The sequence below is a fragment of the Symphalangus syndactylus genome, chromosome 3, assembly GCF_028878055.3.
Source record: "Symphalangus syndactylus isolate Jambi chromosome 3, NHGRI_mSymSyn1-v2.1_pri, whole genome shotgun sequence".
NCBI classification, from domain to species: Eukaryota; Metazoa; Chordata; class Mammalia; order Primates; family Hylobatidae; genus Symphalangus; species Symphalangus syndactylus.
In genome coordinates this window covers 8974702-8992159 of record NC_072425.2, presented here as the reverse complement: position 1 = coordinate 8992159, position 17458 = coordinate 8974702, and the positions used below count along the sequence as shown (strand labels likewise).

Sequence of the window (17458 nt, the reverse complement as noted above, 5' to 3'; positions counted from 1 at the left end):
TTCTGTGATACATCAACACAAGTTAAAATTTATTTGGCTACAGTCTTAACTAAAATCACTACATCGGCTGGGCACAGTGGCTCACACTTGTAATTCCAGTACTCTGGGAGGCCGAGGTGGGCAGATCATGAGGCTAGGAGATCGAGACCATCCTGGCTGACACGATGAAACCCTGTCTCTACTAAAAATACAAAAATTAGCTGAGCATGGAGGCATGCGCCTATAATCTCAGCTATGTGGGAGGCTGAGGCAGGAGAATCACTTGAACCAGGGAGCCGAGATCGCGCCACAGCACTTCAGCCTGGTGACAGAGCAAGACTCCATCTCAAAAAAAAGAAATTCACTATATCAGAATAAAATGATTTAATTTTGAGAAATATGATTTTACTAATCTATAGTAAGGAGAAATTAAGGAAAAACGTTAAGGAGGAAACAACATTCTTACCAGGAATGTCCTCTCCCTGTATAGATTTCTGCTGTTTCTGTCGCAGGGGCAATAAAGGATGGGATGGGCTGAAGGCAGCAGTTCCTTTCCCACTAAATGGAAAAAGAATTACAGGGAAAATCATTCCTTTATCAAACTTCAAGGTCAACAGCAAATGCACAAGTGTACAGGACCATCCTGAATTCACACCAAGTTTTGAGAAACTCGGACTGTTTGGGAAAAATGACTATAAAAATGAGCCAAGAGTACCAGGCAACCTGGGATGAACATCCACACACTGCAAACAGGGGCACGCTGACTCCCCGATGTGTCTACAACACAAACAGCTTCCCACGGGAAAAGCAAAACCCAAGCGTACAATTAGAGTGATTTTTTGAGATAAGCAAAAGTAAAAAGAAAAAGTGATCCTTTGACAAGCAAGTTTTCAAAAATGCACATTACTGCTTCAATAAAAAAAAAAGAGAACTTCAGAGATAAACTAGACCACAAGGACGATGCCCGCCGTACTAAGCCACAACTGTGAAGATACTGATGAGTAATTAAACCCATCACAGACAGCAGCATGAGCATTCCCACACTGCTGGTGGGAGGGTAAAAATGTGCATTTTTAGAGGACAATATGGCAATATCCACAAAAACCTCTAAAATCACTCACACCTTTACCACTCCTTGGATTATAGCTTAAGAGAAAGAACGATGAGAGGTGCACACAGAAGCATGGGTGTGAGGGCCTCACTCCCAGGAAGAACGGCACATGGGGGAAAGGCTGAGGTCACACATGTGCGGATCACACAGTTCTGACAGAGCAACACCCATGAGACCGGCACCCAGCAGCCCCTGCCACTCCACAGGCACCAGCTCCCCGAGAAACAAGCGCACTCACACTGCAGGGCAGCTATCTTGCTTGTTTCGCTTTGGGGAGAATTTGGTAAAGGGATAATTCGCCAGGTGCAGACAGGCTGGGGAGATCGCAGGGGACAGCTCGGCACCCTGGGCCAGAGTCAGCACACCTAGGCCTGAAGAGGCAAAGACGGGCAGAGGACACCAGAGCCAGGACACAGACACCACAGAGACACAGTGAGAGCACGCATGCAGGAGCACACAAGTGAAAGGGTTGCGGAGAGAGGGGCTCAAGGCAGGGAGCACGGGGAGAAGCTGGGCAGAGCAGGAATGGCACAGGGACCTGTGCCAGGGCCACAATGCAAACTCTGCAGCCTGGACACCGTGGGGACAGAGGACCCATCACGGCATGCCCATGATGTGAAAGACCGGGTAGCTGCTGAAACTGTGGTAGAGGAGGATGCACCAAGTGGGAAAATTCTCACCACAGGCTTGCTGGGTGCAAACAGCAGGTAATAGAGCAGCGTGTACACGGTCACCAGCTTCTTATGCACACACACACACACACACACACACACACACACACAGGGCTCAACAACAGACACGCAAAGACCGAAAGGAGGATGCCAAGTGTCCACGCTGGCCCCGTGGTGTGAGGGGCGGCTCAGCCTCCAGCCATTCTCCTCACTCAGTGACCCCACCTGTGCCCGCGGGCACGGAGTTACCGCCCCACCTCTGCTCTGAGCTCTGGGGACAGACACCCCAGTCTCAAAGCCGCCCAACACAGAACACATCCAAACCCCTCCCTCAGCTACGCCCCAACCCTGGGTGTGTACCCCCCTACACTGCCTGTATCACAAGGGCCTCTCAACTCCTTCCTCCTGACTCCGGCAGCCCCCGCATCCCATCCCTCAACATGGTCACCGGTTTTAGCTCCTCTCAAACAACCTGAAACAACTGAGTTCGTTCTATACCATGCTGTCTCACTGAACCATTCATTTATGTGAATTATTTAAAACCACTTTTAAATAGTGTCTTCATCTTAAATCCCAACTTAAATCGCCACATGTTAAAAATGTTTCTCCACTTTAGGTGTGCTAACTGGCTCCAGGCTGGAATCAGCTGTGGGCCCTCCTATCACACGAAGCACAAAGCTCACTCTTACTTCAAGGGAAGGTTCCTTCATCCCCTCCCCCAATTCTGGCACAGTCAATTCTACCCCAGATATGGTTATCCAAATTAGGTCTTCATGATGAAAATTCATTCTCGAATAAACGTTTTTTAAACAACTCTTTTTCTAGAGTAGTTTAGCCTTTAAGCAGCTCTATACCCTTTTTCACTAGAATCAAACTAATTCTTCCCCGAAGAGCAAACAAATACTCTCCTTTGAAGACTTCACAATACTTGAAATGCAAGAGGATTTCACTCTTTATGTCTATCAGACCATAAAGAGCACACCTAAACTGCCAATTCAACTTTCTAATCTTTAGATCATTTCTTAAACAGTGTAACACATGGTGGAAAAGAGAACAGAAAAACACCTGTTCCATAAACAATGTTAGAATTAGGTACACATCCTTGAAGGAATTTCCTGCTAGTATCATTCCCGGCCTCTGGAAAGGGGACCGAATGGCCAGAAGGGCAGGGACAGAAGGAAAATCTTTCATAAGCTAATACAAATTGCTTATTTTAAAAAAAGGTAACTTCAGTGAATATTTTAAACTAACACAAAAAGGGACACAAGATGGTGAAGTGATTCTGAAAGCAGAAAGACAGACTTACAGGTATTCAGGTTCTTCGGGGTGCAGGTAGTGCCTGTGACAGCCTTCCGCCGGCAGCTGCACGGGGGGCTGCAGGTCAGCCGAGGTCCCTGCAGCGGGGCTGCCTAGGAAGCTGCGTTTGGTCGCGTTGGAGATAGGTACAGGAGGCCGGCTGCTCTTCTGGTGTAACACTGTTTTCGCTGCAGAAATAGTGTTTTTGCATCGTTACTTACAACACTAACTGGAAGCACAGAAAAAAACCTGCAGCTTTTTTTTTTTTTTTTTTTTTTGAGACGGAGTCTCGCTCTGTCGCCCAGGCTGGAGTGCAGTGGCGCAATCACGGCTCACTGCAAGCTCCGCCTCCCGGGTTCACGCCATTCTCCTGCCTCAGCCTCTCCGAGTAGCTGGGACTACAGGCGCCCGCCACCACGCCCGGCTAATTTTTTGTATTTTTTTAGTAGAGACGGGGTTTCACCATGGTCTCGATCTCCTGACCTCGTGATCCGCCCGCCTCGGCCTCCCAAAGTGCTGGGATTACAAGCGTGAGCCACTGCGCCCGGCCAAACCTGCAGCTTTTATAAGCACTAACTCAACCTTTTATTGAAACCAAACTTCTGCCCAAAAAAAAACTGGTTTCAAGTTTAACAAATGTATTCTGTAATAACAAGTACTAAAATATTATACCAAAATAAATACTAAAATTAAAAGACACAACACAGATGAGAAGAAGAAGAACTGAGAGGAAATGTAAGTCCAGCTGATGGGCTCTGCCTTGGTCACCGTCTAGCACCCGCACAAAAGCCCTCCACTGGTGGGCTGCTTCCAAAACCATGTGCCACTTTCACCAAGCCTGGTGCTAGACAAGATGCCCACCACCTAGCCTCCTGGGAGAAGGCTTGGGGCTCAGCTCCAGAGAGCCACCTCACCCAGCCCAGCCAGCGAGGGACCGAGGCAGGGTCAGAAGGGTGCTTATCTAAGCCCAGCATGTGGGCAGCTGCTCTGGTGGGTCCCTTCAGCTCCAGCCCCTGGGGATCAGGTGAGGTGCTGAGCCTGGCTGGGGCACCATTCCCTTTCTTGGCCCACGCCTGCTCACCCACCTCTCTCCCAAAGGGTCAGCCCCAAACAGTGACTCTGTATCTAAGGCTGCTTCCCAGAGAACTACCCATGGGAGGTGGTGCCAGGAGCAGCTCAAGAAGGCAAGAAATGGGGCCATATGGTGGGGACCAATGGGAGGGCACCCACTAGGTGATGTGTTGTGAACACGGAGGAGGGAAGTAAGGACGAGGGGGTGGCGGCTGCACTGAGCTCTGCAGACAGTCTAGGGAAAAGATAAAGAAGGCTGAGAGGCAGCAATGTGTGACCAAAATCAAGGGCACCAAGCTGTGCTCTACTGCAGCCAGGGGCTAGGACCAGAAATGAATGGCTGCCAGGGAAGCTAAACCCCCAACCCAAGAAGGCTGCAAGGCCAAGGTGAGGCCCTAGATGGGAAGCAAAGAGACTATGACTCATGGCATACAAACTTCTAGGCCTGGAGAACCTCAAATTCTCAGATTACCTGAAATTCTTTGAGCCTACAGAGGAGGGCTCCCCTCCCTGTTAAGGGCCAGCATCCCTGCTGGCCCCACGCTTAGATGATACAGATCTCTCTCTCAAGATGACATGCGCTCCCCTCAGGCACATTATAATCAAATTGTCAAAGACAAAAAGAATTTTGAAAGCAGCAAGAAAAAAGTGATTCATCACATACATGGGAACCCCCATTAGAGTATCAGTAGGTTTCTCAGCAGAAACCTGCAGGCCAGAAAGAAATGGGATGATATATTCAAAACACTGAAAGGAAGGGAAAAAACCCCAACCAAGAACATTTTATCTGGCGAAGCAATACTTCAGAAACACAGAGGAAATAAAAACATTCCCAGACAAACAAAAGTTGAGGGAGTTCATCACCACTGCACCTGCCTTCCAAGAATGGCTAAAAGGAATTCTTCATATTGAATAAAGAGAACACTAAATAGCAACACAAAAACATAAAAAGTACGAAACTTATTGGTAAAGGGAAATATACAGACACAAACATAATACTGTATTACCAAAACAATGGTAGATACATCGCTTTTAATTCCATTATAAAAGTTAAAAGAGGCCAGGCACGGTGGCCCATGCCTGTAATCCCAACACTTTGGAAGGCTGAGATGGGAAGACCACTTGAGCTCAGGAGTTCTAGACTAGACTGGGCAACACAGCAAGACCTCATCTCTACTAAAAAAAAAAAAAAAAAAATTAAAAAAAGTAGCTAGGTGTGGTGGCGCATGCCTGTAGTCCCAGCTACTTGTGAGGCTGAGGTAGGAGGATTGCTTGAGCCCAGGAGTCTGAGGCTGCAGTGAGCAATGATCGAGCCACTGCACTTCAGTCCAGCCTGGGCAACAGAGCAAGACCTTGTCTCAAAGAAGAAAAAAAGGTAAAAGACAAAAATATTTAAAATAACAATAAATTGGCTGGGCACGGTGGCTCACACCTGTAATCCCAGTACTTTGGGAGGCCAAAGCAGGTGGATAACCTGAGGTAGGGAGTTCAAGACCAGCCTGGCCACATGGTGAAACCCCATGTCTACTGAAAATACAAAAATTAGCCAGGCGTGGTGGTGGATACCTGTAGTCCCAGCTACCCAGGAGGCTGAGACAGGAGAATCACTTGAACCTGGGAGGCGGAGGTTGCAGTGAGCTGAGATCGTGCCACTGCACTCCAGCCTGGGCGACAGAGAGAGACTCTGTCATAAATAAATAAATAACTGTAAGTTATGTTAACAATTACATAAATAGTTATGAATGGTGGCATTAACTGCACACCATGTAGAGGGGGGAGGTAAAAGCTGAGAGGTCTTGCATATAAGTGAAGGTGAGTTGTCATCATCTTAAAACAGACAACTGTATCTTATGTAAGCCCCAGGTAATGACTACTGAAGTTACACAAAAGAAAAAGAGAAAGCAAAAACCATTAACACAAAAAGCAACAATAAAACACAAATGAAGACAGCAAGAGACAAAGACATGCAAAAGAACTGTTAGACAAAACAGTTAACAAAACGGAAAAAGGAAATCCTTTCCTACCAATAATTACTTCAAAAAAAAATGGATTCAACTCACTAATCAAAAGATAGAGAGTAGCTAAATGAACTAAAAACCAAGCATCAACAGTATATTGCCTACAGGAAACCCACTTTTGAGTGAAGAACACACAGGCTAAAAGTGAAGGGATGAAAAGATATTCCACGCATGCGAATGGTAACCCAAAGAAAGCAGGCATGGCTATACTTACCTCAGACAAAACAGACTTTACGTCAAAAACTGTCTCTAGAGACAAAAAGTCATTATGTAATAATAAAAGGGTCAATTCAACAGAAAGCTGTAACAACTGTAAACATCTATGTACCCACATCAGACCTAAATATATAAAGCAATATTGACAGATCTCAAAGGAGAAACAGAAATACAGTAATAGCAGAAGGCTTCAATACCCCACTTCAAATACTGGATAGAATATCCAGACAGGAAATTTAACAATAACAAAAACAAAGAAAAGCAGGCTTACACAACACTCCAGACTAAATGACCTCACAGAGACACACGCACTTTTCACCCGACAGCAGCAGAATACATATTTTTCTCAAGCACATGTGACCCATTCTCCAGAACAGATCATATGTTAAGTCATAAAACAAGTCTTAAAAAATTTAAGAAGATCAAAATCATGTCATCTATCTTTTCCAACCACAATGGGATGAACCTAAAATTAATTACAGCAAGAAGGCCGGGCACAGTGGCTCACGCCTGTAATCCCAGCACTTTGGGAGGCTGAGGCGGGCAGATCACCTGAGGTCAGGAGTTCAAGACCAGCCTGGCCAACACACTGAAACGCCATCCCTACTAAAAATACGAAAAATTAGCCGGGCGTGGTGGCGGGCGCCTGTAATCCCAGCTACTTGGGAGGCTGAGGCAGGAGAATCGCTTGAACCTGGGAGGCGGAGGTTGCAGTGAGCCAAGATCGCTCCGGCCTGGGTGACAGAGACTCCGTCTCAAAAAAATAAAAAAGTAACAGCAAGAAAACAGGATGACTGACAAATATATGGAAACTAAACAACACATTCTTAAACTACCATTGAGTAAAAAAGGAAATCAAAAGGGAATTTTAAAAGTATCTCAAGCTGAATGAAGCGGAACACAACATACCAAAACTTGCATGATGCAGTATTAACAAGGAAGTCTGGGGCCAGATGTGGTGGCGCAGACCTGTAATCTCAGCACTTTAGGAGGCTGAAGTGGGAGGACTGCTTGAGGCCAGGAGTTCAAGACAAATCTGGCCAACATAGCGAGATCCCATCTCTCTTTTTTTTAATTAAAAAAAAAAGGAATTCTGTAGCAATCAACACCTCCATTAATGAAGAAGCAGGACTTTTAATAACAACCTAACTTCATACCTCAAAGACTAGGAAAGGAAGAACAAACTAAGCTCAAAGTTAGCAAAAGAAAGGAAATAATAAAGGTCAGAGCAGAAATAGATCAAATAGAGAAAAACAATAGAAAAAAATCAACAAAACTAAGTTGGTTTTGTGAAGATAAAATCGACAAACCAATGAAGAAAAAGACTCAAATAAAATCAAAAGTAAAAGAGGAGATATTATAATAGGTGCCTCAGAAATAAAAATGATCACAAGGGCCTATTACAAGCACTTACATGCCAACAAACTGAATAACGCAGAAGAAATGGATAAATCTCTAGAAATATACAATCTATGAAGACTGAACAAAGAAGATATCTAAAGCCTAAACAGACAGTAATAAATAGAGATTGAAGCAGTAATCACAAACCTCCCAACAAAGAAAAAGCCCAGGACCAGATGGCTTCACTGCTGACTTCTACCAATTCTTCTTAAATCCTTCATTTTATGAAGACAGCATCACCCTGCTACCAAAGGCAGACATAGACACCAGAAAGAAAGAAAACTACAGGCCAATATCTCTGATTAACACAGATGTAAAAATCCTCAATAAAATACTAACAAACCAAATTCAACATTACATCAAAAAGATTATACACCATGATTAAGTGGAATTCCTCCCTGGAATGCCAGGTTGGTTCAACAAAGGCAAATCAATGCAGAACACATTAACAGAATCACAGATAAATACCACATGATCATCTCAACAGTATGCAGAAAAAGCATCTAAGTTCAACATCCATTCATGATTTAAAAAAACAACTCTACACAAAACAGGCATAGAAGGAGCTTGCCTCCTCACAATAAAAAACCATTTACGAAAGGCCCACAGCCAGTACCACAATTAATGGGGGAAAACTGAAAGCTTTTCCTCTAAGATCTGGGACAAGACAAGGATGCCCACTCTCACCTCTTTTATTCAACACAGTACTGGAAATTCTAGTCAGATAAATTAGTCAAAATAAATACATAAAAAAAAAAGAAAAAAGGAAATCCAAATTGGAAAGGAAGAAATAAAACTGTCTCACTGCAGATCCAAGGTCCTATACATAGAAAATCCTAAAGGCTCCATAAAATAAGGGTTAGAACTAATCAACGAATTCAGTCAAGTTGTAGGATACAAAATCAACATGAAAAAACTGTAGCATTTCTATACACTAACAATTATCTAAAAAAGAAATCACGAAAACAATCCAATTTATAATAGCATCAAAAAGAATACTTAGGAATAAATATAACCAATGAGTAAAAGATCTGTACACTGAAAACGATAAAACGCTGATGAAAGAAATTGAAGACAACAAAATTAGTGTAAAGATATCCCATATTCATGGATTGACATAATATTATCAAAATGTCCATACTACCAAAAATGACCTACAAATTCACTGCAATCCCTATCAAAATCCCAATGGCATTTTCCACCAAAACAGAAAAACAAACCTAAAATCTGTATGGAACCACAAAAGACCCAAAATAGCCACAGTAATCTTGAGAAAGAACAACAAAGGTAAAAACATCACACTCCCTGATTTCAAATTATACTACGAAGCTGTAGTAAAACACTATCATACTGGCATAAAAACAGACACAAGCCAATGAAACAGAATTGAGGTATACGGTTAACTAATCTTTGACAAAGGTGCCAAAAATACACCATGGGGAAAGGATAGTACCTTCAATAAATGTTGGGAAAACTGGATAACCAGATGTAGAAGAATGAAACTGGACCCTTACTTCACACTGGAGACTTAAACTAAGACTAATTAATTGAATTAAGACCTGACACTGTGAAACTCTAGGGAAATAAGCTCCTTGACATTAGCCTTGGTGATGATTTGGTTATCACACCAAAAGCACAACTAACAAAAACAAAAACCACAGGAACTATACCAAATGAAAAAGGTTATGCAAAGCAAAGGAAACAAACAAAATGAGATGGCAGCCTACAGACTGAGAAACTATTTACAAACTATATGGCTGATAAGAGGTTAACATCCAAAATACATAAGTAACTCAACTCAATAGCAAAAATACAAATAACCCAAATAAAAAGTAGGCTAAGGTCTTAAATAGGCATTTTTTCCAAAGAAGATACACAGGTGGCCAACAGGTATGTGAAGAGTTGCTCAACATGACCAGTCATCAGGGAGTGCAAATCAACACCACAATAAGGCATCACTCACGCCTGTCAGGATGGCTATTATCAAAAAGGCAAGAGATGAGTATTGAGGAGAATGTGGAGAAAAGGTGAACCTTTGCATACTGTTGGTGGGAACACAAATTGGTATAGCCATTCTGAAAAACAGTATTTGAGGTTACTCAAAAAACTGGAAATAGAATTACCATATGATCCAGCAATCCCTCTTCTGGGTATATATCCAAAGGAAATGAAATCGATGTCACTAAGAGTTATGTGCACTCCCATGTTTACTGCGGCACAATTCATAATTGCCCAGATATAAAATCAATCTGTTTGTCAACAGATGAATAAAGAAATTGTGATATACAGAGACATACAATGGAATATTACTCAACCTCAAAAAAGAAGGAAGTCTTGTCATTTGTGACAACACAAATGGACCTGGAAGATATTATGTACAGTGTATAAGCCAGACACAGAAAGAAAAATACTGCTTGATCACACGTGTATGTGGAATCTAAAAAGTAGAACTTAAGCAGAGAAGTGTTTGCCAGGGGCTGGAGGGTGAGGGGAACAGGGAGATGATGGTCAAAGGGCACCAAGTTTCCATTTTAAGGTGAGTAAGGCAGCATGGGACTATAGTTAGCAATACTATGTTGTCTATTTGAAATGTGCTGAGAGATTGTAAGTGTTCTTACCACATACAAAGGTAACCGTGTGAAGAGATGGATGTTAACTAGCTTGACCATGGTAACCGGTTCACTATGTATACGTGTATCAAAACATCATGCTGTTTATACACACTTTTAATCTTCAGTAGGACCTGCCCCCATCTTCCCTCTCGGTCACCAGGCCTATAACCAGGGTGACATCCAACAAAACCCTTGCCTGGGAGAAAAGGGCCACACACCCCGTGGAGCTGCGGGGTGTAGCTAGCCAGTTTCAGCAGCCAGGGGAGGCTGTGAAGTGCTGGACTCTGAGGGCCCTTGTCAAGGGAGCTGGCTGAGGAAAAATGTGTCCATTTGGGAGTACCCCCGAGCACAGGATTTGGCAGGAATTGGGTGATGATGCACATGTACTAACAGGAGGCCCTTACCAAGTAAGGGAGAAGTACCATAACTGCCAAGGGACAGCAGAGGAGGGGCTAGGACCCCTCTCCCCTCACACACACAGCAGAAGCATGGGGAGCGTGCTGGTCAGAAGGGTGCCGACAGCAGCACCAGGCAGCCCCATGGTTGCCCCCTTCAGTACACCAGGGCTGTTTGAAGCAACGATTGGCAGGGAAGCAATCACCGTGGCAAGGGGAAGACAGAGTTCCAAAGTGAGAAGCTTCACGGAGGTATCAGAAACCAGGTGGCCTTAGTGACTATGGTAAATGGCAAGGCTGGAGGGGCGGCCATGGGGCCTGGTCAGCAAAGTCACAGAATTGAGAACAGGGCCCTGCTTCACTAGGCACAAAACGCAGAGCCAACAAGAGCACTGGTGAGCTTATCCCATGAGAAGAAACCAAGAAAGGATGACTGGATGCTAAGGGCAGCTGCACCCCCACTGGAATTCAGTATGCCATGCTGGACGGATCCAAATTACACCCTAGTGGCATAAAAATTATTTTGATGGCTGGGCACGGTGGCTCACACCTGTAATCCCAGCACTTTGGGAGGCCGGAGCAGGCAGATCACCTGAGGTCAGGAGTTCTAGACCAGCCTGGCCAACATGGCAAAACCCCGTCTCTACTAAAAAATGCAATAATTAGCTGGGCGTGGTGGTGTGCACCTGTAATCCCAGCTACTTGGGAGATTGAGGCAGGAGAATCACTTGAACCCAGGAGGTGGAGGCTGCAGTGAGCTGAGATTGTGCCACTGCTCTCCAGCCTGGGTGACAGAGCAAGACCTTGTCTCAAAACAAAAAACAAAAACAACAAAAAAATTATTTTGACATTTGCTATCCAACAGACTCAAAAACAGCTTTTTCAGAGCCTCTCTTATCTGACCAGGGGCAGAAACTTCGGAAAGAGAGGTGCCAAAATCCCCTCTGGGGCAGACTTCCTGCCCAAAAGCACCCAGAGAAGTCCATGTGCATCTACAGACACATGTCACCACGTACCTTTACCCGTTCCGCAGCCACACATCGCCACGTACCTTCTACCCCGTTCTACAGACACACGTCACCAAGTACCTTTATCTGTTCCGCATCCACACATCGCCACGTACCTTCTACCCCCTTCTACAGACACACGTCACCACGTACCTTTACCTGTTCCGCAGCCACACATCGCCACCACGTACCTTCTACCCCATTCTACAGACACACGTCACCACGTACCTTTACCCGTTCCACAGCCACACATTGCCACGTACCTTCTACCCTGTTCTACAGACACACGTCACCACGTACCTTTACCCGTTCCGCAGCCACACATCGCCATGTACCTTCTACCCCGTTCTACAGACACACGTCACCACGTACCTTCTACCCATTCTGCAGTCACACATCGCCATGTACCTTCTACCCATTCAGCAGCCACACATCACCACGTACCTTCTACCCTGTTCTACAGACACACGTCACCATGCGCCTTCTACCCATTCCGCAGCCACACATCACCACATACCTTCTACCCTGTTCTACAGACACACGTTACCATGCACTTTCTACTCCGTTCTACAGACACATCACCACGCACTTTCTATCCCGTTCTACAGACACACATCATCACGCACTTTCTACCCATTCCGCAGCCACACATCGTCACATACCTTCTACCCTGTTCTACAGACACACATCACCACACACTTTCTACCCCGTTCTACAGACATGTCACCACGCACTTCTACCCTGTTCTACAGACACACATCACCACGCACTTTCTACCCATTCCACAGCCACATATCGTCATGTGCCTTCTACCCTGTTCTACAGACACACATCACCACGCACTTTCTACCCATTCCACAGCCACATATCATCATGTGCCTTCTACCCTGTTCTACAGACACACATCACCACGCACTTTCTACCCATTCCGCAGCCACACATCATCACATACCTTCTACCCTGTTCTACAGACACACATCACAACACACTTTCTACCCATTCCGCAGCCACACATCGTCATGTACCTTCTACCCTGTTCTACAGACACACGTCATCACGCACTTTCTACCCATTCTACACACATCATCACGCACTTTCTACCCGTTCTAGAGACACACGTCATCACACACTTTCTACCCGTTCTACAGACACACGTCATCACGCACTTTCTACCCGTTCTACAGACACACGTCATCACGCACTTTCTACCCGTTCTACAGACACACGTCATCACGCACTTTCTACCCGTTCTACAGACACACGTCATCACGCACTTTCTACCCGTTCTACAGACACACGTCATCACGCACTTTCTACCCGTTCTACAGACACACGTCATCACGCACTTTCTACCCGTTCTACAGACACACGTCATCACGCACTTTCTACCCGTTCTACAGACACACGTCATCACGCACTTTCTACCCGTTCTACAGACACACGTCATCACGCACTTTCTACCCGTTCTACAGACACACGTCATCACGCACTTTCTACCCGTTCTACAGACACACGTCATCACGCACTTTCTACCCGTTCTACAGACACACGTCATCACGCACTTTCTACCCGTTCTACAGACACACGTCATCACGCACTTTCCACCTGTTCTACAGACACACGTCATCACGCACTTTCCACCCATTCTACAGACATGTCATCACGCACTTTCTACCCCGTTCCACAGACACACGTCATCATGCAGTTTCTACCCATTCTGTAGCCACACGTTCGCCACATACCTTCTACCCTGTTCTACAGACACATGTCACCACACACTTTCTACACATTCTTCAGAGACATATCACCACACACTTTATATCTGTTCTGCAGACACACGTCACCACGCACTTTCTACCCTGTTCTATAGACACACATTGTCATGCACTTTCTACTCCATTCTCAAGACACACATCATCACACACTTTCTACCCGTTCTGCAGACACACTTCGCTACACACTTTCTACTCGGTTTAGCTCCCTTAGGTTCTGCTCCCATATGAGCCTATCTGCCTTTCCTGAGGAAACTGATTCGTCCTTCCCATACAAGCTTCTTCTCTCCCTGCTTCCCTGCTGACACAGGGCGTATGAGTCCCTATTTCTAGCTACTCAGCAAAGCCACTGCTTCTGTGCCCACCATATGCGTATGAAGAGCTATGAGTCTGTTTGTGGCCGTATTTCCTCCCAACAATGCCCAGTCTCTGGGACCAGCAACACTAAGGTGAGCGTGCATGGCAATGGTTCCCCAGTCATTCCCAAAGGGACCACCAGCTACGTTCCCAGATGAGTATGCACTGGGAAAGGGAGGGGACATCACATCCCATGGCCTACAAGTATCAGTGGAGGGAGAACCTGCCACAGGAGTCTCTGGCAAGTCAGGTGGGAGAGCACAACGCAAGATCCCGCGACTCTAGAGCCACAGAGAATCACGCAACATTAACAACAGCCCCTGATGTGCACAGGGCACTGCACGCCTGCTGACGGTGTGTTCAGAACTGCCCATCACAAGCTGGGTTCTGCCACCCACTCACTCCAGGGCATAAGGCCGAGTGCACCCACAAGACGGAGTTGTGCCTTGGGACCGAGCCTGCACAGGAGCAGGGGCATGAGCTGCAGGCATACAGAGCCCAGACCCTCGCGAGCTACCACTAGGGCACCAGCAGCCCACCAAGCTCCTCTCTACAGCCACACAAGGGTCCCTGACGACCACAGATGGAAAAGGGGAAAGCCTGGGCACGGTTAACAGTGGGTCAACTGGGAATGCAGACAAACTCTGCCATCAGCCACTCTCAGGCCAGGACAACAGACACGCACATGAAGCAGCTAGAGGTAGGCAGGTATGGAGACTAAGAGCACGGACTACTACCTGCCAAGACCAGTGCTGACCCCTAACATGGCACCGTCCTGGAGAAGACCAACCAATCACTTGGCAGCAAGGTAACGACAACGGACCCCTTGCAGCCTGGAAGGGCCAGCAGTTCACTTTTCCAAGAGCAGACCTGCATTCTGCATCTGAGTGTTGGCCTCTCCTGGCCATAGGGCTTCAGCAGGCACCACTACCCAAGAGTTGGCAGCAGGACCCACTGCACAGGGCCCCACGTAATACTGTATCAGACCAGGGAAAGACCCCAACCTCAGAGGTGCAGAGTGGGCCCATGACTATGAGGTCCCCCTCCCCCGCTATGTCTGATCCCAGAGTGAACTGGAGCTACAGCTGCTTCCTAGCATTCCTGACTCCTCATTCCTAAGGACCAGCAGGCAAGAAGAGGAGCCCCACGAGAAGAAGGGGGCTCCAGCCATGACTCACGATGGGGTCCGATGGGAAGAGGCCTTTCCCACCAGGCAGAACAGGCGAAACCACCTCATAAGCAGCAGGAAAAACAAGACTTCCTTCTTGAGCTGGACAGTATCATGAAAAGTGTGAAGAAAGGCAGGAGAAAGGTGGCTGGCAAGATCAAACAGCTCCAATCTGCAGCTCCCAGCAAGATCAACACAGAAGGCTGGTGATTTCTACATTTCCTACTGAGGTACCCAGCTCATTTCACTGGGGCTGATTAGACAGTGGGTACAGCCCACAGAAGGCAAGCTGAAGCACGGTGGGGAATCGCCTCACCCAGGAAACACAATGGGTCGGGGAACTCTCTCTTCCAGCCAAGGGAAGCCGTAAGGAATGGTACATTCTGGTCCAAATACTACGGTTTTCCCACAGTCTTTGCAACTCGCAGACCAGGAGATTCCCTCGGGTGCCTACACCACCGGGACCCTGGGTTTCCAGCACAAAACTGGGCGACCATTTGGGCAGACACAGAGCTAGTTGCGGGAGTTTTTTTTCATACCCCAGTGGTGCCTGGAACGCCAGCGAGGCAGAACTGTTCACTCCCCTGGAAAGGGTGCTGAAGTCAGGGAGCCAAGTGGTCTAGCTCAGTGGATCCAACCCCCACAGAGCCCAGCAAGCTAAGATCCACTGGCTTGAAATTCTAGCTGCAGCACAGTAGTCTGAAGTTGACCTGGGGTGCTCAAGCTTGGTGGGAGGAGGGACGTCCGCCATTACTGAGGCTTGAGTAGGCGGGTTTTTCCCTCACAGTGTAAACAAAGCCGCCAGGAAGTTCAAACTGGGTGGAGCCCTCCAGAGCTGGGCAAAGCCGCTGTAGCCAGACTGCCTCTCTAGATTCCTCCTCTCTGAGCAGGGCATCTCTGAAAGAAAGGTATTAGCCCTAGTCAGGGGCTTATACATAAAACTCCCATCTCCCTGGGACAGAGCACCTAGGGGAAGGGGCAGCTATGGGCGTAGCCTCAGCAGACTTAAACATCACCGCCTCCTGGCTCTGAAGAGAGCAGTGGCTCTCCCGGCACAGAGCTCGAGCTCTGCTAAGGGACAGACTGCCTCAAGTAGGTCCCTGACCCCCGTGCCTCCTGACTGGGAGACACCTCCCAGCAGGGGTCAACAGACACCTCATAAAGGAGAGCTCTGGTTGACATCCGGAGGGTGCCCTTCTGGGACAAAGCTTCCAGAATAAGGAACAGGCAGCAAATTTTTGCTGTTCTGCAACCTCCGCTGGTGATATCCAGGCAAACAGGGTTTGGAGTGGACCTCCAGCAAACTCCAGCAGACCTGCAGCAGAGGGACCTGGCTTTCAGAAGGAAAACTAACAAACAGAAAGAAACAACATCAACATCAACAAAAAGGACGTCCACACAAAAACCCCATCCAAAGGTCACCAACATCAAAAACCAAAGGCAGATAAATCCACGAAGATGAGGAATAACCAGTGCAAAAAGGCTGAAAATTCCAAAAACCAGAATGCCTCCTCTCCTCCAAAGCATCGCAACTCCTTCCCAGTAAGGGAACAAAGCTGGACGAAGAATGTGTTTGACAAATTGACAGAAGTAGGCTTCAGACGGTGGGTAATAACAAATTCCTCTGAGCTAAAGGGGCATGTTCTAACTTAATGCAAGGAAGCTAAGAACCTTGAAAAAAGGTTAGAGGAATTGCTAACTAGAATAACCAGTTTAGAGAAGAACACAAATGACCTGACGGAGCTGAAAAACACAGCACGAGAATGTCATGAAATATACACAAGTATCAATAGCCGAATCGATCAAGCGGAAGAAAGGATATCAGAGACTGAAGATCAACTTAATGAAATAAGGCATGAAGACAAGATTAGAGGAAAAAAAGAATGAAATGGAACAAACAAAGCCTCCGAGAAATATGGGACTATGTGAAAAGACCAAACCTACGTTTGACTGATGTACCTGAAAGTGATGGGGAGAACGGAACCAAGTTGAAAAACAAACTTCAGGATATTATCCAGGAGAACTTCCCCAACCTAGCAAGACAGGCCAACATTCAAATTCAGGAAATACGGAGAACACAGATACTCCACGAGAAGAGCAACCCCAAGACACAATCGTCAGATTTACCAAGCTTGAAACAAAGGAAAAAATGTTAAGTGCAGCCAGAGAGAAAGGTCGGGTTACCCACAAAGGGAAGCCCATCAAACTAACAGTAAATCTCTCTGCAGATACCCTGAAAGCCAGAAGAGAGTGAGGGCCAATATTCAACATTCTTAAAGAAAAGAATTTTCAACCCAGAATTTCATATCCAGCCAAACTAAGCTTCATAAGCGAAGGAGAAATAAAATCCTTTACAGACAAGCAAATGTTGAGAGATTCTGTCA

General features: G+C 46.3%; 1 protein-coding gene across 5 annotated transcripts in view; it reads right to left on the bottom strand.

The window, feature by feature from the left end:
* CAMSAP1 (calmodulin regulated spectrin associated protein 1) overlaps positions 1 to 17458 on the bottom strand; it is a 97060-nt gene that overhangs the window by 16145 nt on the left and 63457 nt on the right. For all 5 annotated transcript variants that reach the window (XM_055270403.1, XM_055270402.2, XM_055270404.2 and 2 more), the window contains 2 exons: positions 3068 to 3245; positions 446 to 537 (listed from right to left, as the gene is read on the bottom strand). In XM_055270403.1, the coding sequence (XP_055126378.1) occupies positions 446 to 537; positions 3068 to 3245 (270 nt within the window). The remainder of the gene's footprint in view (positions 1 to 445; positions 538 to 3067; positions 3246 to 17458) is intronic.